We start from the raw sequence: 22864 nt of genomic DNA, 5'->3' as shown, positions 1-22864 counted from the left end.
AACTGCTAGGACTGTGATAGAATTTTTGTTTCTTGTGTGTTTATTAGAAATACCTACAAAGCTGATTAAAGATGTAACATGCCTTCATACCCAGAGTGCAGAATGTTTTTACATCGTTGTTGTTCCTGTTTTATGTTTGGATTTTGTTTTTTAATCCCCTCAGGAAATTTCCCTGTGCTTAGAATGTTAAGCACATGCTCGGGAGGGATCGATTATTCAAGTTAGCCAAAGCTTTTGTTCTCACCATCACTCCACAGATGATGCCATTACTTACTTTGAAATAAGAAAACAGTTATAGAGAAGTAAATTAACCTGTAAGCTATCACAGAAGAAACACATCACGATTGTGGAGTGGCACCCCAGTATTTTGTATTTCCTAAGTTATTTTTATTTTAAACTTTTTTATTGGATTTTTTTGGGTACATTTCATCTTTTTTAAATCCTTAAAGGTATCTTTTATTCCTCTCCTCCCATTTACAAGGTGGAATTTCACATGTAATTGTTAGTCCAGATAGTTTGGTCAATGGCTTAGATATCACCTTGGCCTAGTTTCCTTGGCATAAGCTGAGTTCGAAGCAGACTCAAAGGTTCAGGACCAACAAATAATGAATTCCACTGCATCTGGATCCCTAGACTCACAGCCAGGAAGGGAGTGTATTTCCATTCACTATTTAAAAAAAAGATGCAGTTCATTAACATGTAAAAAATTTCTCAAGTATATTAAAGTGTTTACCATGGTCATACAGTTTTTCAAATACCTGGCATTCATCTTTTTCCAAAACCTAAAATTTCTTTCCTATTCACATTTTTTGATTATTTTTTGGTATTACTATCATTTTTTAAATTTCAGTTTTTTTAATAGATATATATGTTTTATTCAAACGTTATTCCCTTTCCCAGCTTTTGGTCCATAAGCCCCCCTGCCGTGCCCTCTCCCATATCTATGGTCCCCCAATCCACGCCACTTAGAAACCCCTTCCTGGACATTCCCCTGCACTCAGGGTCCAACCTTGTTAAGAACAAGGGCTTCCCCTTCCACAGGTGCCCCAACAAGGATATTCTCTCCTACATATGCAGTTGGATCCCTGGATCAGTCCATGTATAGTCTTTTGCTAGTGGTTTATTTGGTTGGCATTGCTGTTCATATGGGGTTGCAAGCCAATCAGCTCTTTGAATCCTTCTTCTAATTCCCATAAATGGCGTCCTATTCTCAGTTCAGTAGTTTACTGCTAGCACTGACCTCTTTATTTGACATGCCCTGGATGTGTATCTCAGGGGAGATGTATATCCGGTCCCTTTCAGTAAGCACTTTTTAGCTTCATCAATCTTACCTAGTTTTGGTGGCTGTATACATATGGGCCACATGTGGGGCAGACTCTGAATGGCTGTTCCTTCAGTCTCTGCTTTAGATTTGGCCTCCATATCCCCTCCTATGGATATTTTTGTTCCCCATTTTAAGAAGGAGTGGGAGCATCTGCACTTTGGTCATCCTTCTTCTTGAGCTTCCTGAGATCTGTAGATTGCATCTTGGGTAATTTGAGGTTTTGGTCAATATCCACTTATCAATGAGTGCATACTGTCAACGAGGGGTGCTGAGAATCTGGAAGAGAATGAGGGACAAGAGATGTGAAGAAGGACTCCAAGACAAGAGTCTGATCAAGGCGACAATTTTATTTTTCCCCAAGGCTGAATTTGTACCGTAAAAAGGGTAACAGAGAGAAGAGAGAAGTAAGAAACATTTACCCACACAAAGGACACAATATTCGTGTGGTCAGGGAATCGGCTGATGTTGACAGGATGTCAGAAAGGTCACAGGTTTGTCATATCTATTAGTCAGCAGGATGATGGTTTTTCAGAATGGTTACAGGTCATGACATTGGGTATCTTAACGTCACACGTTATCATATGATTATTCATCTTGACCACCACATTTGTATTAGTCTTCTGCAGCTGGCTGGGGATTTTCCATGAACCCAGTCATACTTAATGCTAACCATAATAATAACATCAATAATGGAAGGCTTCAAGGCCATCGCTCCCAACAGCATACTAAGTGTGTTTTTCTGTGATTGGATTGCCTCACTGTGGATGATATTTTCTAGTTCTTTCCATTTGCCTATGAATTGAACGTAGTCATTGTTTTTGATAGCTGAGTGGTACTCCATTGTGTAGATGTACCACATTTTTCAAATCCAGTCTTCCGTTGAATGGCATCTGGGTTCATTCCAGCTTCTCGCTATTATGAATAAGGCTGCTATGAACATAGTGGATCATATGTGTTGTTGTATGTTGGAGCATCTTTTGGGTATATGCCCAGGACTGGTATAGCTGTGTGCTCAGGTAGTACAATTTCCAATTTTCCAGGAACGTTCAGACTGATTTCCAGAGTTCTTGTACCAGTTTTCAATCCCAGCAACAATGGACGAGTGTTCCTCTTTCTCCATATCCTCACCAGCATCTGTTGTCACCTGATTTTTTGATCTTAGACATCCTGACTGGTGTGAGGCGGATTCTTAGGGTTGCTTTGATTTGCATTTCCCTGATGACTAAGGATATTGAGCATTTCTTTAGGTGCTTTTCAGCTATTCTATATTCCTCAGATGAGAATGTTTTCTTTAGCTCCAAACCCCATTTATTAACAGGGGTGTTTGGCTCTCTGTACTCTAACTTCTTCTGTTTTGTGTAAACTTTGGATATAAGCCCTCCATCAGATGCAGGATTGGTAAAGATTTTTTCCCAATCTGTGGATTGCCGTTTTGTCCTGATGACACTGTCCTTTGCCTTACAGAAGCTTTTCAGTTTTATGAGGTCCCATTTGTCGATTCTCAATCTTAAAGCATAAGCCACTGGTATTTTGTTCAGGAAATTTTCCTTAGTGCTCATGTCTTCGAGACTCTTCCCTACTTTTTATCCATTATTTTAGTGTATCTGGTTTGATGTGGAGGTCCTTGATCCACTTGGACTGAAGCTTTGTACAGGGTAATAAGAATGGGTCAACTTGCATTCTTCTACATGTTGACCTCCAGTTGACTCAGCACCATTTGTTAAAAATGCTCTCTTTCTTCCATTGGATGTTTTACCTCCTTTGTCAAAGATCAAATGACCATATGTGTGTGGGTTCTTTTCTGTGTCTTAAATTATGTTCCACTGAGCTGCCTGTCTGTATGCCAATACCATAGAAACTATTGCTCTGTAATACTGCTTGAGGTCAGAGACGGTGATTCCCCCAGAAGGTCTTTTATTGTTGAGTATAGTTTTGCTATCCTGGGTTTTATTTTATACCAAATGACGGCAAATTGCACTTTCTACCTTTATAAAGAATTGAGTAGGAATATTGTTGGTGATGGCATTGAATCTGTAGATTGCCTTTGGCAAAATGGTCATTTTTTACCATATTCATCCTGCCAATCTATGAGCATGGGAGATCTTTCAATCTTCTGAGACCTTCTTCAATTTCTTCAGAGATTTGAAGTTCTTGTCATACAGATTTTTTACTTGCTTGGTTCAAGTAACAGCAAGTTATTTTATATTATTTGGGACTATTGTGAAGGGTGTCATTTCCCTAATTTCTTTCTCAGCCTGTTTACCCTTTGAGTAGAGGAAGACTACTGAATTGTTTGGGTTAATTTTATACTCGGACAGTTTGCTGAAGTTGTTGATCAGGTTAAGTAGATCCCTGGTAGAATTTTGGTGTTGCTTAAGTAGACTATCATATCATCTTCAAATATTAGTGTTTTGACTTCATCCATTCTAATTTTTTCCCTTTGACCTACTTTCATTGTTTGATTGCTATGTCTAGGACGTTAAGTACCATATTGTACTTAAGTAGGGAAAGAGTGGGCAGCCTTGTCTAGTCCCTGATTTTAGTGGGATTCCTTCAATTTTCTCAGTTTAGTTTGATGTTAGGTACAGGTTTGATGTATTTTGCATTTTCCTATATTTAGATTCAGGCCTTCAATTCCTGATCTTTCCAGGACTTTATTAATGAAAGGGTAACGAATTTTGTCAAATGATTTCTCAGCATCTAATGAAATGATCATGTGGTTTTGACTTTGTTTATATGATGAATTTCGTTGATGGACTTCCGTATATTAAACCATCCCTGCATCCTTGCCATGAGGCCTACTTGACCATGATGGATGATTGTTTTGATGTGTTCTTGGATTCAGTTTGCAAGAATTTTATTGAGCATTTTTGATCAATATTCATAAATCAAATAGGTCTGAATTTCTCTATCTTTGTTGTATCTTTGTGTGGTTTAGGTATAAGAGTAATTGTGGCTTCATAGAGGGAGTGTGGTAGTGCTCTGTCTGTTTCTATTTTGCGGAATAGTTTGGACAGTATTGGTATGAAGTCCTCTATGAAGGTCTGATAGAATTCTGCACTAAATCCATCTGGTCCTGGGCTCTTTTTGGATGGGAGATGTTTAATAGCAGTATCTATGTCTTTATGAGTTATGGGGTTGTTTCGATGGTTTATTTGTTCCTGATTTAACTGTGGTACCTGGTATCTGTATAGAAAATTGTCCATTTCCTCCACATTTTCCAGTTTTGTTGAATATACATTTTTGTAGTAGGATCTGACGATCTTTTTAATTTCTTCAGATTTTGTTGTTATGTCTCCCTTTTATTTCTGATTTTATTAATTTGGATGCACGCTCTGTGACCTCTGGTTAATATGGCTAAGTGTTTATGTATCTTTTTGATTTTCTCAAAGAACCAGCTCCTGGGTTTGCTGATTCTTTTGATACTCGGTTTTGTTTCTTCTTGTTTGATTTCAGCCCTGTGTTTGATTATTTCCTGCCTTCTACTCCTCTAGGGTTTATTTAATTTTTTCTAGAGCTTTTAGTTGTGCTGTCAAGCTGCTGACATATGCTCTCTCCTGTTTCTTTTTGCAGGCATACAGAGCTATGAGTTTTCCTCTTAGCGCTGCTTTTATTGTGTCCCATAAGTTTGGGTATGTTGTATCTTCATTTTCATTAAATTCTAAGAAGTCTTTAATTTCTTTCTTATGTCTCCAATGACAAAGTTGTCATTGACTTCAACTTCCATGTATATGTGGGCTTTCTATCTTATTTGTTGTTATTGATCAGCAGCCTTAGTCCGTGGTTTTTTGATAGGATACATGGGATTATTTCTATCTTCCGGTATCTGTTGAGGCCGGTTTTGTGACCGATTATATGGTCAATTTGGAGAAGGTACCATGGGATGCTGAGAAGAAGGTATATCCTTTGGTTTTAGGGTGGAGTGTTCTATAAATATATGTTAAATCCATTTGTTTCATAACCTGTTAGTCTTTCTGTGTCTCTGTTTAATTTCTGTTTCCCTGATCTGTCCATTGATGAAAGTGTTGTGTTTAAGTCTCCTACTATTATTGTTTGTGGTGTAATGCATGATTTTTTTGAGCTTTCGAAAGGTTTCTCATTGTTTAAGGACACAACTGCTATATACTTGACAAATATAGCAATCAACCAGAATAGAAAGCATGTGACTGTTGGCCACATGAGGATGAGTTTCTTTCAAAGATCATCATGATTTTTGGTAAGATCTTCCCTGTGATTGGTGAAATGGCTTCTCACAAACATGGTCCAGTTGTCTAGAATCTCCTCCTTGGTCAGTATCTCATCCTTATTTTTATCTGACTCATACACCAGATGCTGGGCCTCAGCCTGTGCATGGTCATAGTCCTGAGGGAGGATCCAATGGTGAATCTCATCCTAATCCAGTTTCCCATCCTTGTTCAGATCTGGGAAATCATTGAACTGCTCCCCAGACAAAACCCAGTCGGTCTCAGGGCAATTGTCCTCGTGAGAAAAAGATGTCCACAATGTACTCATCCTAGTCCACAAAACCATCCCCGTTCTTGTCAATATTCTCCAGCGTTTCCAGAACTACAATCTCCTTCATATGTTCTAAATCCTCTTAGTGCAGAAAAGCAATGAACCCGTCCTGAGTAGCTGTCAGGTCACCGTCAAGGCCTTAAACCTCCTCTCATCTCATGGAGGCAACTTTTTAAAGTTGTGATGATCAGAGCTATCTTGGAATTCAGCAAGGTTTCCCAGGTAGTAGCCATAGGTAGCCTGCTTGTATTCTTCCCAGGAGATTTTTCATCTATGTCCCTATCATAATCCTTCCAGAGTTTAGCCACATTTTAGTTAATGTATCTTTTCTGTACCTGTTTGATCCAAACTTTCAGGTCTTCAGTAGTAACAAGGCTGTCTTCATCACTGTCAATTGGATCAACAATTTTCCCCAGCCTCTTCTGCTCTCGTCCAGGATTAGCTATCAAAGGTCTTGGAGTCCTCCTTGCCCAGGAAGACCTCATGATCGTACAGGAAGCTGTGCTTATTCTCTGGTGGCCACTCGCCCTGCTCTGAATCGGGACAAACCATGTGCTCCTTGCTCATCATGCTCTTGGCATGAACGCCAGGACCAGTGCCAGCAGCAGCCCATGGAGTGTTCCAGGCTGACACCATGCACCACAGTCGCAATCAAAGGGAGGCAGCAGGGAAGTAGGGGCTCAGAGCAGCTTATCCGCTGTCCCTTCCCCAGAGAGGGCTTTTGTTACATTTCAAACGTTATCCGTTTTCCTGGTTTCCACAAAACCCCTTATAAAACCCCCTCCCCCTTCTACTGTGAGGGTGTTACCACACCCACCCAAACACCCAGGCCTATCTGCCTCCCTGTTCTGGTTTTCTCTACACTGGGGCATCAAGCTTTGACAAGACCAAGGGCTTCTCCTCCCATTTGTCCCCAAGAAGGCCATCCTCTTCTACATATGCAGCTGTAGCCATGGGTCTGTCCATGTGTACTCTTTCGATGGTGGTTTCGGTCCTGGGAGCTCTGGGTGTTTCTTAGTGTTGTTCTTATGGGACTATAAACCCCTTCAGCTCCCTCAATCCTTTCTCTTACTCCTCCATTGGGGACCCTGCTCTCAGCTGAATGGTTGGCTGCAAGTATCTGCCTCTGTATTTGTCATGCTCTTTACCCCACTCTTTTGAGCAGATCACCACAGAGCAACGAAGATGTATTGTCTTGGCCTAATGATGTACAGACAAATAGATGATTTCTTAATTCTTATGATGGTTCTATAAGAATTCCTAAAATTAGATTAGTAATTTTAAGCTCCTTTATAATGGGACAGCTATTATGTTTTCTCTGGTAATCAAAATTGCATTGAGAACTCTTCCTTCTTAAACTTTCATGAGTGAATTGCTTCTGCAATAGCAAGCAGGCACCTACAAATTAGAACCCATTCTAAGAGGGTATAAACCAATTAACAAAAGTTCATTAAAAAAGAACTAATGATTTACTATAGGTGCAAGGACTGAACGTAAATAATTGACTGGATTTGCCTATAGGCAATTTCACTTATTCTTTTCTCATAAAAATTACAGCTTTTAACTCTCCATGAACATGCAGAGCCAGTGACAGATGGTGACAGTTTATCCTGATGATTACTCTTCATGGATATGCATGTAAACATTCTCTGTCGTAAACTGATTATCCAACTTATGATTTGAATTCCTGTGCAAATTTGTGGTGACTTTTCACCATGTGATGCTGTGTTCAGAAATATATACAAATGCTGAGGACAAAGAGAGAGAAAGCTTTTTAGACAGAACTGAACTGAAGAGAACAGAACTCAAGAAGAACTTAGAAATAAAGGCATAGCGTTGAGAGTAAGGCATTGAGAGTAAGGAAATTATTGTGTCATAAGAGCAAGAGGAAAGGAGATAAGAAGAAGAGAGCAAGGAGAACCTTATAAGTCAAACTTTATGGAGGCAAACCTTTGTAGAAATTCTAGGAAAACGGAAGAACTTATAAATAAAGGTTAAAATCACTACTCTTCAGTCTTCAGCCTGGCTCACTGGCTAGCCTGTGCTCTTCAGTCAGGCTCACTGGCTAGCCTCTGCTCTTCAGTCAGGCTCACTGTCTAGCCTGTGCTCTTCAGCCTGGCTCACTGTCTAGCCTCTGCTCTTCAGTCAGACTCATTGGCTAGCCTCTGCTCTTCAGTCAGGGTCACTGGCTAGCCTCTGTTCTTCAGCCTGGCTCACTGGCTAACCTGTGCTCTTCAGTCAGCCTCACTGGCTAGCCTCTGCTCTTCAGTCAGGCTCACTGGCTAGCCTGTGCTCTTTAGTCAGGCTCACTGTCTACCCTGTGCTCTTCAGTCAGGTTCCCTGGCTAGCCTCTGCTCTTCAGTCAGGCTCACTGGCTAGCCTCTGCTCTTCAGTTAGGCTCACTGACTAGCCTCTGCTCTTCAGTCAGGCTCACTGGCTAGCCTCTGCTCTTCAGCCTGGCTCACTGGCTAGCCTCTGCTCTTCAGTAAGACTCACAGGCTAGCCTGTGCTCTTCAGCCTGGCTCACTGCCTAGACTCTGCTTTTCAGCTGGGCTCACTGGCTAGCCTCTGCTCTTCAGTCAGACTCACAGGCTAGCCTGTGCTCTTCAGCCTGGCTCACTGCCTAGACTCTGCTTTTCAGCTGGGCTCACTGGCTAGCCTCTGCTCTTCAGTCAGGCTCACTGGCTAGCCTCTGCTCTTCAGCTAGGCTCACTGGCTAGCCTCTGCTCTTCAGCTTGGCTCACTGGCTAGCCTCTGCTCTTCAGTCAGGTTCACTGTCTAGCCTCTGCTATTCAGTTAGGCTCACTGGCTAGACTCTGCTTCTCAGCTGGGCTCACTGGCCTATGGGGCCCTAGCATATCGCTTAACCATCTGCTCATGACTGCCTGACCACACTGACCACCTGACCGGTCGCCCTGACTTCTCAAAGTCATTCTCTAGAAAGAGCACAAGAAACCAAAGAGAAACACCACAGTAAACTTTTCCCATGGGCTCTGCTTTAACCTTAAGTGCTTTCATTATTTCTTTAAAAGAGTGAAATATAATTTCGGCTATTCATATGGCCAAGAGAGCTGTGCAGTAGTCATTGCTTTAGGGAATTTGGTGCTAAATCAAAAGATTCCTTTATTCTCTCACGATGTTATCTGTATGCTGTAAGATGTATGTTTGAAAACACAACACCAAATTCCTAAAATCTAGATGTTTTAAGACATCAGCTCATGGAGAAACATAACTGCTTCCTATCTAGACTGGGCTTTTTTGCTATACTGCAGGTACAATCAATTTTCCACACTACTTCCATAATTTTCAAGAATGATTAAGAGAAAAATAAGTTGAACATAATGGCCAGAAAGGGGGTTCTGTCAAGTTGTCTTATGTGGGACAAGATACCAAAGTATGATGGTAAACCTAAAACCACCTGTTCCCAAAACTAACAGAACTTACAGATAATACATACTTTCTTATCATTCCTCCTCCCCAATGATCAGTGATTTAATGAGCACCTACTACGATCCTAGCATAGTGCATCTAAGTGTGTAATGGTGATTAAAAAACTTAATAAAAAGCCTCATTAAGGAATAAAGAAAAATGAAACATAACTTTGAAACTCAGAATTCAATATAAGCAAAACCACCACCATTTCTTCAACTGGTGATTTCTGAAAACTTCATCATTTTTTCCATGGGCTTCTATAGTAATGATACTGAGTCTTGATTTGGTAAATCACAAAAAGCAAGTCACACTTCTTTCTTGGCTCCCTCAACTGTCAAAGGGAACAACACTGTTGCTGTCCATTGTGCTTCCCTATCAATCCTTTTATGGATGGTCATGAATTCCAGTCTTTTCAATGTGAAAACAGGCCACCACTTGAGGGCAAAGGTTATTAAAATTACCCAAACCGGTATATTCTCTAAAATTTTCACATAGCATTTTACTGATATCACAATGTAAATTCACCACAAATATTTAACCAATGAAAATATTGAATAGCTCTGCAAATAGGAGCGATAATCATATATACTTGAAAACAACTATTATGGAAACAAAGGACGTACTAGGAGAAAAGATACATCACTAAAAGCTACACAAGCAGCAAAAAAGACACTACATTTCTTGGTTTAAAAGTTAGATGATACACTTGATCTTTAAAGACAGGCAATGTACTTGATCTTTAATCCCTTCAACTGTGCCCTGTCCACATAGAAACTGCAGTAGATGACAATCTTTTGTAAGATTTATTTATTTATATGTGAGACAATGCAGCTGTCTTCAGACACACCAGAAGAGGGCATCAGTACTCATTACAGATGGTTGTGAGCCACCATGTGGTTGCTGGCATTTGAACTTAGGACCTCTGGAAGAACACTTGGTGTTCTTATCCACTGAGCCATCTCTCCAGCCCTCACAATGGCCTCTTACACAGCATCACAGTGGTCTATTTCACTAGATGGCTCCAGGGTGATAACAGAGAAACTTTCACAGTTCCTGAGCACTTCTGAGTTCAAACACCACCAGTGCCCACTCTGTGCTGTTGGCACATTCTGACCTTCTCCTAAGGGTTGTCAGCCACAAAAGGGACAGGTTAGCACCAGACAGCATTCACTGCCCTATCCTAAAAACCCCCTCGATTCTGAAAAAGCCACATTCCATGCTTGCTCCATATTTGAGGAAGCCAAATGTTGATCTGGCTCAAGGCTCTTCTTTTCTTAGCTCATCAACTTTCTTTTTCCACTTCTTGTCACAAGAAGTATTTTTTTTTTTTTATGCTGCAACTACACTGCAATGTGTGAAGGAAACCAACATCAACTCTGGGTGTCACCTCTTGAAATTTAAAATTCACAAAACAATTCATGGCTTTCTAATCAGCACCATGGAAAATAAACAAAAACAAGAAAACCATTCCAAAGGAACTTGCTGATCTGGAGGCCTGCTTATAGCAGGTAGGAAAGAATTAAATTATGCAGAACTGTAATCTCTCAGAGCTTTGGAGGCTAAAAAAGAGGAAATCTCTTTATGTTCCCTTTCTCCGAGTAATTGAAGGAGTGTATTTTACATCCTCCAAATACAATCTCTTGCAAGGGGCAACCAATTTCAAAGTAGATCAGAAGAAATCTATTAAATAATACATTCATTGCCTGAGGTTTTAAGAAAATATTTTCCCACGATCCCAGTCCTTTAACAGCACACTCCAGATTACCTCTCCACTCTTTCCCAATGCCATGGGCTTTCCAATCCCTACTTCAGCTCTCCATACATCCCTGAACCCTCCCTTCCCCTACCCAATGGGCTCACTTTGCATAGCCTCCTTCTGCCACTGCTTTCCCAGGACAGGGGGAAGGGGGGTGGGGGGGCAGGGCCAGAACCAGGCAAGTAGGGACGCCGGTCTCCTACCTACCTTGATTCTGCTGCTCTGGCGGTGCAGCCCGCCCTGCTTGCTGCTTGCTGTCCCTGGGGACCAGACCGAGGTCCGGCTAGGGGTCCGGGCAAGCGCCAGGCCACGAGGTCCCCTGGCAGGGCTGGCCTGGGCTTCTTCCCTGGACACTGCGAGGCTGCAGTGTCTGTTGGAAACCCAGCCACTGTCATAGCGCGCCTGCCCCAGGCGGAGCTGACCCCCAAAGCCGCTAAGGTCCCCGTCCCTGGTCTCTTCTTCTGCTTTTTCTTTTCTTTTTTTCTTTCTCTTTTTGTTCGCGACGTGGCGCCTGCGAAGAGCTCGTCTCCAGGAAGGAGGACATCTTGCAGGCAGAATCACCTCTGGGCCCTGCCGGGGTCGGAGAGGGAGAGAGAGGAGTCAGCTTGGGCGGCGGCGCCCGGCTGCCGGCACCTGCGGAAGGAACACTCGCCCAGGCACACGCGCTGCTGCCGGCGCCAAATATAACGCGCGCGCCCCGTCCCCTCAGGCCCTGCGCTCACCCACGAGCTCCGCGTGCCCTGAGGCCCGGCTCGGGCGCGGTCGAACGGCGGGGTGGGAAGGACGCGTGTGCCCACTCCGTGGGGCAGACAACGGGGCGAGGCGCGACACCGGGAGGCCTGTGGTGCGGAGCTCCGGGCTCAGTCCAGGCGGGTCAGTCCCCTCTCAGGGCTCTGAGGAGGCGCAGGGCGGCTTCTGCGGCCCCCAGGCCCAGCGTGACCTAACTGTGGCCATCGCCTCCGGAGCTTCCAGCTGCCCCAGGCTCAAGGCTTGGGCAGGGCGATTGTGGTTGCCACTCTCCTAGGCCAGCTCAGCAGGGCACAAGCCACCACCTGCTGTCCTCACCTGAAGGCATCCTGATGGGGCTGTGAGCCCACATCCAGCAGGCGAGCCTCAGGGCACAGGGCCATGGTCTTGGGTCTGCACCTTGTTGCCAGCCCCTCACACATATGGCAGCATCACACATATGGCTCCTTCTACCAACCGCCAATAATTACCATTTGGACATTCCATCACAGTGTTCTCAAGAAGAAAGATGCAAACAAACACGAAAAGAATGAAATTTAAAATCTTTTTTATCAGGCTGGAGAGATGGCTTGGTGGTTAAGAGCGCTGCTTCTCCAGTGCTCCCAAGTTCAATTCCCAGCAACTACATTGTGACCGACAACTATCTGTAGTGGGATCCAATGCCCTCTTCTGTCTGAAGCTCTCTTCTGACATTCAGGCACACTCGCAAACAGAGTGCTCATGTACATAAATAAATAAATCTTTAAAAATAAAACCTTCTAATCAGTTAATGTATCTACATCTAGAAGCTAGAAAAGGGTCACAGCAATATTAAAAATAATTCAGAAATGGTAAAGGGATGTACGAGAGTCACAAAATTCACTGGGCAAGATGGTGTATGCCTGGAATCCCAACACTCACAAGGCTGAGGTAGGTGGATTGCCTTGAGTTCAAGGCTAGACTAAAGTGTGAGACCTTGTATTAGAAAACAAAACAATTGGGGAGGGGATGGAGAGAGAGACAGAGAGACAGAGAAAGACGGAGAGGGAGACAGAGACAGAGAGCCAGCGCCAGAGAGAGACAGAGACAGAGAGAGAGAGAGAGAGAGAGAGAGAGACAGAGACAGAGACAGAGACAGAGACAGAGACAGAGACAGAGAGAGACCTCGATGTCATTTCCTGCACTGATGAGAAGCTACTGAAGAATGTGAATGTCTCCTACCAAACACTGAGATAATGCCAATGATAGAATGGGTTTCTTATTAAGATATCATAAAATGTAGATGGAAAAGTAAAGGAATGTATAAAAATAAAAGAGAAATCCTAAATTTGGAAAGCCTAAATTTAGAAGACTGTATAAGTTTAAGTCATAGGGGAGGGGATGAGACGATGTGGGGGAGAGAATAATCAGAATAAATTATATATGTGTATGAAAATGTTAACTAAGAGCAACCAATGAAAAGAGAAAAGCAGGTTTATTTTACGATGAAATTGAGTTCCCATATGACACTATATAACATTTTGGATTATATGAATTATCTGCAATAAAAAAAATCAATTGTTATTAAAGATGTGGTTGTGTTCATATTAATTTCAAGTGTTTCAAATTCTTTTTTATTTGCTTATTCATTGATTGATTTTTTTAAGATAGGGTTTTCCTATGTAGACCAAGTTGACTCAAAAAAGAGATGCACCTGCCTATGCCTTCAAAGAGTTAGGATCAAAAGTGTATACACACACATGAAATTTACATTCTTAAAGTCATAAAAAATTACAGCTATCAACTTGGTACAATTATTGAACAGTGATCAAGTGAATAGAAATATCAGAAACACATGTAAGGCATTAGGTTACTGTTGTTTAAAGGATCTTGAGCAGCATATATAATTCAAATCATCCAGGAGATACATTGTGAAAAAAAATGAAACTGGGTAAAGATGATTTAAATTTTTTTAATCTATTAAAAATTTTAAAGTGCATTCGATATGAAAGCTCTAAGTGATATACTTCACACTTTTGCTTATATACCATCTTCAATTTTATGTGCATTCTGCAAATACTGTCCATGTTTATTCAGGCTCTTAATATTTCCCCATGACTGATAACATTCACAGAAATCATATTGAGCAAACTGTATATGTTGACGTATAATAGAATTGTATTCTACACAGTATAGCATAGAAATATGTATACATAACTTCCCATATGTGTGTATATACATATATAAATGGCTCAAGAAAATGAATATCACATTATCATTGTGGTATTATTGTCATCAAAATCCTGAGAACATTGAAATGGCATCAAATAGTGACCAGATCGGCAAAAAAATCCACAAAATAAAACTCATATAAAGAATCTAACAATACTAGCAAAAGATGCAAAAATATTAAAGTCTCAATGAAATAAAAAGCCCAGATAAAATATTGTATAATATTTTCTCAACTCTAGGATAATGTATTTTTGTAAAACTATCAATAAAAGGCCTGAATTTTGAAGAAATCAAAAGTAGTACAGTATAATTATGCAGTGGTCAATATTGATGCATACGATTTTTACATAACTGCATAAACTGTCTTTCTTTTGTTCTGTGGTCTACCGTCGAACTCGGATAGATTTATGGGGAACCATTACATTGTAGACTTAAACTGGATTAATTTCGGGGTGAGTAAGTCAAATTTTGGTAAAGTTGCTTTAAAAATAAACCGTTGGATATTAGTACAGCAAGTAATTCTCCCTGAAGGAAAAACCAGACACCAAGAACCTAGACCACTGCTGTCCATGAGAAATTTGTAGATGATAGAAATATTCTATATCTGCAGTGTTTCTGGCTATGGATTCTGGCTGGCTGTTTGCCTCCTGGTTTGCCTGCTGTGACTAAAGAGGCAGATTTTAGTTCTAAGTTTAGTTCATCTCAAATAGCCATGTGTGACCAGTGGATGCCATTTGAACAGTGTAGCCACAGAAAACTGAAGCAGTGTAACCAAAGACTCACCTAGGAGTCAGTTGACCTCCTAGAAGGTGACTTGGGAAAACGTTGGCAATGATAGCCACTACTTAACTACTAAATATATTGACTCATCAGTCCCAAAGACAACTCTGTGAATTAAACACTCGTTATCATCCTCATTGTGCAGATAAGGGAATTGAGTCACACAAAGGTAAAATAACTTCTCCAGGGTTGAACATCTAACGGGTGTGAGAGCCAAGCTTTGAGTCCAACTACAAAGTAGATCGGCATATAATGGGTTGGTCTGTGCTGCTGTATATTCAAATGCTAAATTCTGTACCCTAACGCCTGGTTGCTCCAAGACAAGGAGATCCTCATGTATACCAGATTTTTTTTTTTTTTTTGCCTCCTATGTTATCCCTGATTGGTTAATAAAATCCTTACAACAAGGGCTGTGCAGAAGAGAGGGGACAGAGCAAAGTTTCCCTGGGCCTGGGGACTCAGGCAGGGTCCACGAGGAGAGGGAAAAGACATGGAGGAGAAGGAAGGAGACACCACCCCATAGGGCAGGTGGATCGTGAGTGTATTACCATGAGGGCCAGCCTGTCAGAACAGGAGTGACCCAGGCAGAGCATGGCAAGCAATACCTCGGGGTTATGGACAGGGAAGCAGAAAAAATAGCACAGAGGGTTGATTTCTGCCCAGCTCTAATACTTTAAGGCTTATTATAAATCTAAAAGTTTTGTGTCTTTTATTTGGGAACTAAATTATCTACGGTGGGGTAGAAACCCCCTAATAATATTTACTGTAGCAATGGCCACTCAATTATTGTGGTATTTTAAATATAACACACATTGAATCTCACAATTCAGGTGCAAGGCTTTTTATGTTTCCAATGTGACTGTACACCTGAGGTCATGTCTAGGTATAGAGACAGAACATGGCAGAAATACCTAGAACATTTTAAGGTCACCACACCAACCAAATGAAAGCCAGAGGCTATACAGACTATGATGGATGAGGAGAAGGCTTAGTGCTCTCTGGAGTCCCCTTCCCTAGACTTGGGATAAGACTTCCAGTAAGCCAAGACCATATTCCTCTGTCATTTCTCACAGAGCCAGGGGTAGACCCACATATATGATTTCTTTGCCTGCAGTGTATTTTTCCAAGCGCTGCCCTTTTTGAGGTCTTGGCAAAGGTAAGCACCATCAGTGGAAGGACAGCATATAAATTCTGTATAACTCTGCTCTGACAGCATGTAGCACAATCCTATCAAGTACTGGAAGCCTTGCTGGAAAGATTAATCAACCTCTAAGATCAAATGGAAGCAACCCGAGGGCCACATGGCTGTAAATCAAGTCTGAAACCATAGCCCAGTATGGAAGTTCATCCTTGGATCTTATGTCAAACAGCAGTAGCATCCAAAAGAAAAACGAAACTGAAATGGAAAGGGGATGGGTAATGAACTCATGGCAAGGATATCTAAGTCATGTGGAAAGATCCCAGTGCAAAGACATCTAGCAAAGACACATGTCCACGAAGCTTTCACCAAGAATCCCCATTCTGTGTTCTAAAATACTATATATACACACACACACAGTGAATACTCATTTATGGTCAGCTATGGGGATTGATTCTCTGGGAACCTGACTTTGAGATAGAGATAGATGTATAAAGGTGTTTGACAGGTGCTCTTGGGGACCATGGCTGTGACAAAGAGGAGAGAAGAGAATAGGGTGGAGAGTACTCTGGCTCTAATGCAATCACAAGGGTATGCAGGCAGCCCTGTGTGGGGCTCAGGAGCTGGCCTGACCCTGAAGTCTTAGCCTGCACTGGACAAGCAGGAGGCCCCACCTTAAAGTCCCCATTGGCTAAGGACGAGGTTCCTGGTCAGAACCTAGTTACCACATTGTAACCACATAGCCATCCATTCTATAATATCATTCTTCCTGAATTTCCAAGTCCAATCATGAGGATATTTGGGGCTACACTCTGATCTTTTACTCAGAGCAAACATAAAAATCAGCTGGATGGGCAGGGAGTGGAATGGCCTAAGGTTAGGCTAAACCTCAATTTTAATGGTTTCATAAGTTCAGGAGGGAGTCCATTTGGCATTGTCATCTGTGGCTTCTGTGTCCTCATCCCGGGTGTGCTGACTCTGTGAAATGATGCCACCTCACCTCACAGATGTCAGGGTGAAAATCATGTATGATTGTTTCTGGAAAGAACTCTGCCTTTTCCTACCATCTGGAGTTGTACAACATCACTATGCACAGCTCATAAGAGAGGGGTGGAGATTGTGGAGGCCTTAGAAGTTGAGGATCATTTCTGACTAAGGCGCATATTTTTTCCTATGTAATTTTCCCCTTGCTCTTTCCCTAATGATGGTTGACTTCATTCCTGGCCTGAAGTAAACTGGATTCCAAGGTTTTGGATTAGCGAAGCCCCTATTTTTGAGATGACAGGCCCAGCAAGGGATCCCACTGCATACAGGTTCCTATTCCCAAGGAAGTTGTTGCTGCAGAATCACAGCATGAGGGCAGCAGCACAGGATATCTCCCAGCTTTCTCTCCTGCACCTGCTGCAACTGTAATAAGGCTGTTTGTTTGTTTGTTTGCTTTTTATTGGAAATACCTACAAAGCTGAGCAGTCCACAAGTATTGTTTGTTGCCAGTAGCCCCCTGTACCCAAGGTCTTTCTCCGGACACTAGTCCATTTGGACGTAGGAGCACAGAGTGTTAGGCCCCCGGCATTCACACAACAACTGGACAGGCTTTCCTTCTATCTTTTTGCATAGCCAGCACTCTAGGACCAAGAGGCTTGCCTAAGAGCCACTGGAGAGGCCCCTCTTGTTCTTCCTGGGGCAGACCTTGACCCAGGGTCCTTTTTCTTTGCATCAGGCACACTGACTTTTAGCCAGGAATTCTCTTCTGTATCCAGGTACTGTCTTCCTAGGTTCCCTAACGACTGTGGCCAGTACATGTTCCTCTCTTGTCTTTTATCTCTCTTTAGCTCTCTAATTTCCTATTCTTTTTTGTCTGTTTGTTCAACCTTACTTTCTCTGTAACTTATACTAACTCTCAGCAACTTAGCTTAACCCTTCAAATTTCTCTAACTTTCTCTTCATATCTTTTTTTTTATCTTAGCCAGATTGGTGGGGCGTTTTCCAGCCCCTCAGAGACCCACCCTTGGAGCCTGGCAGCAGACCTGGAGCACTCCCTACCTTCAGGCATATTGAAGTCAGTCAGGAGTAAGGGCCTTCCACCCATGTCTAGAACATTCTTTCTGGCCTCTAGCAGGATTCTGTCTTTCCTCGGTGGTAAAGAAGATCTGTAACAGTTACTAACAAGCATCTCAAATGGGATGGTGGGGAAACAAGAGAATCTTGAGAATAGAGATCCACTGAAGAGGGCAAATAGCATTCAGTCACACAGCTAAACCAGGAGGCCTTTCTTGGACAAAAAGGCCATTGTACAAATAAGCACAAGCTTTGTCTATGAAACAGAAAGGTGAGCAGAGAGGCAGCCGATCTGTTATCGACTATCTCTCTAAACTTAGATTTTCCCTCAAGGAGTATCTCTCTTCAGCGTCGGCTTGGTGGCTTTGCCTCTCAAGAGAACCAGCCTCCAAATGACACTAGGCTTCTAGTAACAACTAATAACAAAAGGATGGAGAGATGGTTAGAACCTGGGTGCTAGATACCATGTGGCTGACAAAAGAATTGTAATCGGTTGACCTGAGACTTTCAGGACCTCAGTAGCAGCCCTTTACCAAACTGTCTCACTGGGTTAAAGGCCCATGGAAAAGAAGACATTAATCCTGACCTTGGCCACAGCCAAAGTCTGAATTCTAAATTTTGATGGGCAAAACAAAGTTTTTCACAGTTTGTTGTAGATTTTTTTTGAAACAATTTTAGGGGCTTTTCTCCCCCCCCCCCCAACCTGGGGCATCTCTCCTTGGGGAGGAGGCTCAAGAGAGAGAGACAAAACTCCCTGGCAGAAAACAATTTCTCTCAAGCAAATTATTTTCAATTTTTAACTTAAGCACCAAGATGACCAAGTAAAATTCTTTGACGAACAAAGCAAACAGTTTCATGATTTCAAACACAGTCGTCAGTCCAAGATTTTAAACACAGTCGTCAGTCCAAATTCAAACACGAAACAAAAGCCAAAAAGACACTTGACAATTTCACAGAAAACAAACCAGAGAAACAAGACCAAGACAAAGCATCCTATAAGCAATTTCCACAGGTGCCTGGTACCTTCAGTACCTGGCCCAAACTGCAGCTTCACCTTAGATGCTTCTGGGATACCAAACACAAAAACAGAACACAAACAACAGACACCAACACGTCCAGAAAACCATAGTCAGGTCACAAAGAAGATAAACAATTCCAACAGTCAAACAAGTAACAGACAGACGCGCCGCGCGGCTTCGGTACCAAACTGAAACCAAAAATTCAGACGGAGTCACCGAGGGTCTTGGATCCTCTACTCCAATAAAATTCAGACGGAGTCATCGAGGGTCCGGATCCCTCCGAAAATGGACGGAGGCGCCACGGATCCAGACCTCCCTCTCCTCCAACCATCCTTGGAACGTCTTCCAGGGCTGCGGGGGAGAAGTCTGAGCTCGTCAGCTCCTTCTCTGGCCCACCCAGATAGTCCCCAGATCTGAGCCTATTGATCAATTGTTCACAGGACAAGAGGGGACAGACAAGACAAACGCCAGCCAGCTTACCTCCCGGTGGGTGGTCGATGATCTCTGGGCGGAGGATCTCCGAATCCCGGACGAGCCTCCAAATGAAAGATCTCCCGAGAGGACCTTTCCCTCAGGAGGAGCCCCAAGCGCCCAATGACCGAGCCGAGGCCACTCGGATGCAATCAGCAAGAGGGTTTATTGGAAAACACAGGTACCTGCGGGCACACAGTCTCTTCAGAGGACTAGCGCGCCCAGCAGCTCCAGCATGGGGCTTTTATAGGGTTTGGGGAAGCAGAAGCAGGCGTACAGAAGCAGATGCATAGTTACGGGGATTGGTGGATTCAAACGAGACACATAGACATGTTCACATATGATTGGCTATTTCACATGATGAGGTAATAAGGTAAAGCTACACACATTGGCAGGTTCATGCTCTCTCATCGCTCTCACATTTGTTCTTACATTAGGTCTGTCATTTACTCTCTCCTTCACTTCCTCATGCTCTCTCTCATTTACTCTTCACATGTTCTGTAGCCTTTCTCTTGCCCCACTCCTTTATTAATAATCCAAAAGCGGGTAGGAAAAAGACATTTATAATCATTGCCAAATCAAATGCAAAGAATGACTACATCTCACCAAGAACTAAGAATTACACTGTTCTCCAAAGTTTCAGGCTTCCCCTGTACCCAGGCCTGTGGCCAATATAATGATAATAATTGTAAACTTATCGTTATTTAAACTTTAACTCTTTACTTTTATACTTCAGAGATCAAAGCTCCGAGGTCAGCTACCTGCACTTTCCTGTGAAGCTCTAATGATAAACGACATAGGCAAAACTGCCAGGCGGTGGCCAGAAAGAATCAAGGTAACTCTTAGCTCAGTAATTCAGCTAGCTTTCTGTTCCTTGCACACAATGACTCTCATAAGAGTTCCAGTAGCTTGACTTAGTTTACTAGTATATTATTTTATATATTCTATACTTCCATATCCAGGAACCAGTCTGAAATATTATGGAAAATTTATATCCTAACTTCAATAACTTTTCCCTTTCTTAGGGTCCCAATGTTGGCTCTAATTCATTTTCTCTTATTTTCTTCAAGCTATCTTTGCAAGTCAAACCTTATTCTGGAACTACAATTGTGCAGTTATTACATTTTTTCCAAGATGAGAATACACAGTATGCAACTGGGCCTCTAGGGCTATGCTGTGCTGTGCCCCTATGCATCAATTTCCAATTTTCTAAAATCATAACATCAAGGAACATCTAGTTTCACAGAATTCACCAGAGCAGAAGGAGAAAGAAGTAGGAAAGTCAGATATAATACAATAATTGTGCACATCAAGACCTACTGATAGGCAGTCACACACAAATGAAATCTATACAGCCCTTGTCCAGTGATAAGGTTAGGGAAATGGAAACAACCAGTTTTTACAAAGAGCTACTGTGGGCTACTGAGATGTCTCCATCCCGGACTACTGTAGGCAGCCTCTTATTTCACATGGTGGGCCCCTGGTGGGATGTGTCTCCTGATACTCAGGGTTCCAGAAGCCACCCTACTTTACAAGGAGCTGCTGCAGGCTTCTGAGATGTCTCCATCCCGGCCTACTGCTGGCAGTCCCTGTCATTGTATGTTGTCCCCAGCATTAGCCAAAGCAATCAGACAAAAAGAGGAGGTCAAGGGGATACAGATTGGAAAGGAAGAAGAAAATTATCACTATTGAGGACGATAGGACAGTATAATTGAGACACCCAAAAAGTTACACCAGAGAAATCCTAAGACTGATAAACAACTTCGGCAATGTGCCTGGGTATAAAATTAACTCAAACAAATCAGTAGCCTTCCTCTACTCAAAAGATAAACAAGTTCAGAAAGAAATTCGGGAAATGACACCATTCATAGTAGTCCCAAATAACATAAAAATACCTCAGTGTGAATTTATCAAACAAGTGAAAGATGTGTGTGAAAAGAACTTCATGTATATGAAGAAAGAAATTGAAGAAGATATCAGAAAATGGAAAGATCTCCCATGCTCGTGGGTTGACAGGATGAAGAGGGTAAAAAATGTCCATTTTTCCCAAAGTGACCTACAGATTCAGTGCAATCCCCATCAAAATTCCAATACAATTCTTCATAGGTTTAGAAGGAATAATTTGCAAATTCATCTGGAATAACAAAAAACCCAGGATAGCTAAAAGTATCCTCAACAATAAAAGGACTTCAGGGGGAATCACTATCCCAGAACTCAAGCAGTATTAGAGAGCACTTGTGGAAAACTGTATGGTATTGGTACAGAGAAAGGAAGATAGACCAGTGGAATAGAACTGCAGACCCAGAAATGAACCCACAAACCTACTGTCACTTGATTTTTGACAAAGGAGACAAAATCATCCCGTGGAAAAAAAGATAGCATTTTCAGCAAATGGTGCTGGTTCCACTGGAGGTCAGCATATGGAGGAGTACAAATCATCCTCTTCTTATTGCCCTGTAGAAAGCTTAAGTCCAGGTGGATCAAGAACCTCTACATCAAACCAGATACACTCAAACGAATAGAAGCAAAAGTGGGGAAGCATCTTGAACACAAGGACACTGGAAAAATTTCCTGAACAAAACACGAATGGCTTATGCTCTAAGATCAAGAGTAGACAAATGGGACCTCATAAAGGTACAAAGCTTCTGTAAGACAAAGGACACTGTGGTTAGGACAAAACACCAATCAACAGATTGGGAAAAGACCTGTACTAATCCTACAACTGATAGAGGGCTAATATCCAAAATATACAAAGAACTCATGACGTTGCATTGTAGGGATACTACTAATCCTATTAAAAACTGCGGTTCAGAGCTGAACAAGAATTAACAGCTGAGGAATATGGAGTGGCTGAGAAGCACCAAAAGAAATGTTCAACATCTTTAGTAATAAAGGAAATACAAATCAAAACATCCCTGAGATTCCACCTCACACCAGTCTGAATGGCTAAGACAAAACACTCAGGCGACAGAAGACGCTTGCACGGATGTGAGAAAGAGGAACACTCCTCCATTGTTGGTGAGATTGCTGACTGGTACAACCATTCTGGATATCAGTCTGGAGGTTCCTCAGAAAATTTGACATTGCACTAACTGACGACCCAGCTGTACCTCTCTTGCACATATACCCAAAAGCTGCTCCAACATACAACAAGGCACATGCTCCACCATGTTCTTAGCAGCTGTATTTATAATAGTCAGAAAATGAAAAGATCCCAGATGCCCTTCAAAAGAGGAATGGAAACAGAAAGTGTGGTTCATCTACACAATGGAGTACTACAGAGATCTCAAAAACAATGACTTCATGAAATTCATAGGCAAAGAGAATGAACTAATACATATCCTCCTGAGTGAGTTAACCCAGTCACAGAAACACACACATGGTATGCACTCATTGATAAGTGGATATTAGCCCAAATGCTCAAATTCCTCAAG

The 22864-nt window shown here is 42.2% G+C and overlaps 1 protein-coding gene across 4 annotated transcripts in view; it reads right to left on the bottom strand.

Annotated features, from left to right (window-relative positions):
• LOC134480543 (uncharacterized) overlaps nucleotides 1-22864 on the bottom strand; it is a 55259-nt gene that overhangs the window by 10172 nt on the left and 22223 nt on the right. For 2 of the 4 annotated variants that reach the window (XM_063268093.1, XM_063268092.1), the window contains one exon: nucleotides 1332-1600. In XM_063268093.1, coding sequence (XP_063124163.1) covers nucleotides 1332-1422 — 91 coding nt within the window. In that variant the 5' untranslated portion in view covers nucleotides 1423-1600. Of the gene's footprint in view, nucleotides 1-1331; nucleotides 1974-11234; nucleotides 11685-22864 lie in introns of those variants that run through there. The other 2 variants (XM_063268095.1, XM_063268094.1) reach the window with 2 other exon arrangements.

This window comes from Rattus norvegicus, chromosome 9 (assembly GCF_036323735.1).
Source record: "Rattus norvegicus strain BN/NHsdMcwi chromosome 9, GRCr8, whole genome shotgun sequence".
Taxonomy (NCBI): Eukaryota; Metazoa; Chordata; class Mammalia; order Rodentia; family Muridae; genus Rattus; species Rattus norvegicus.
The sequence above is the reverse complement of the archived record's forward strand: the minus strand, read 5'-3'. Positions and strand labels throughout refer to the sequence as shown.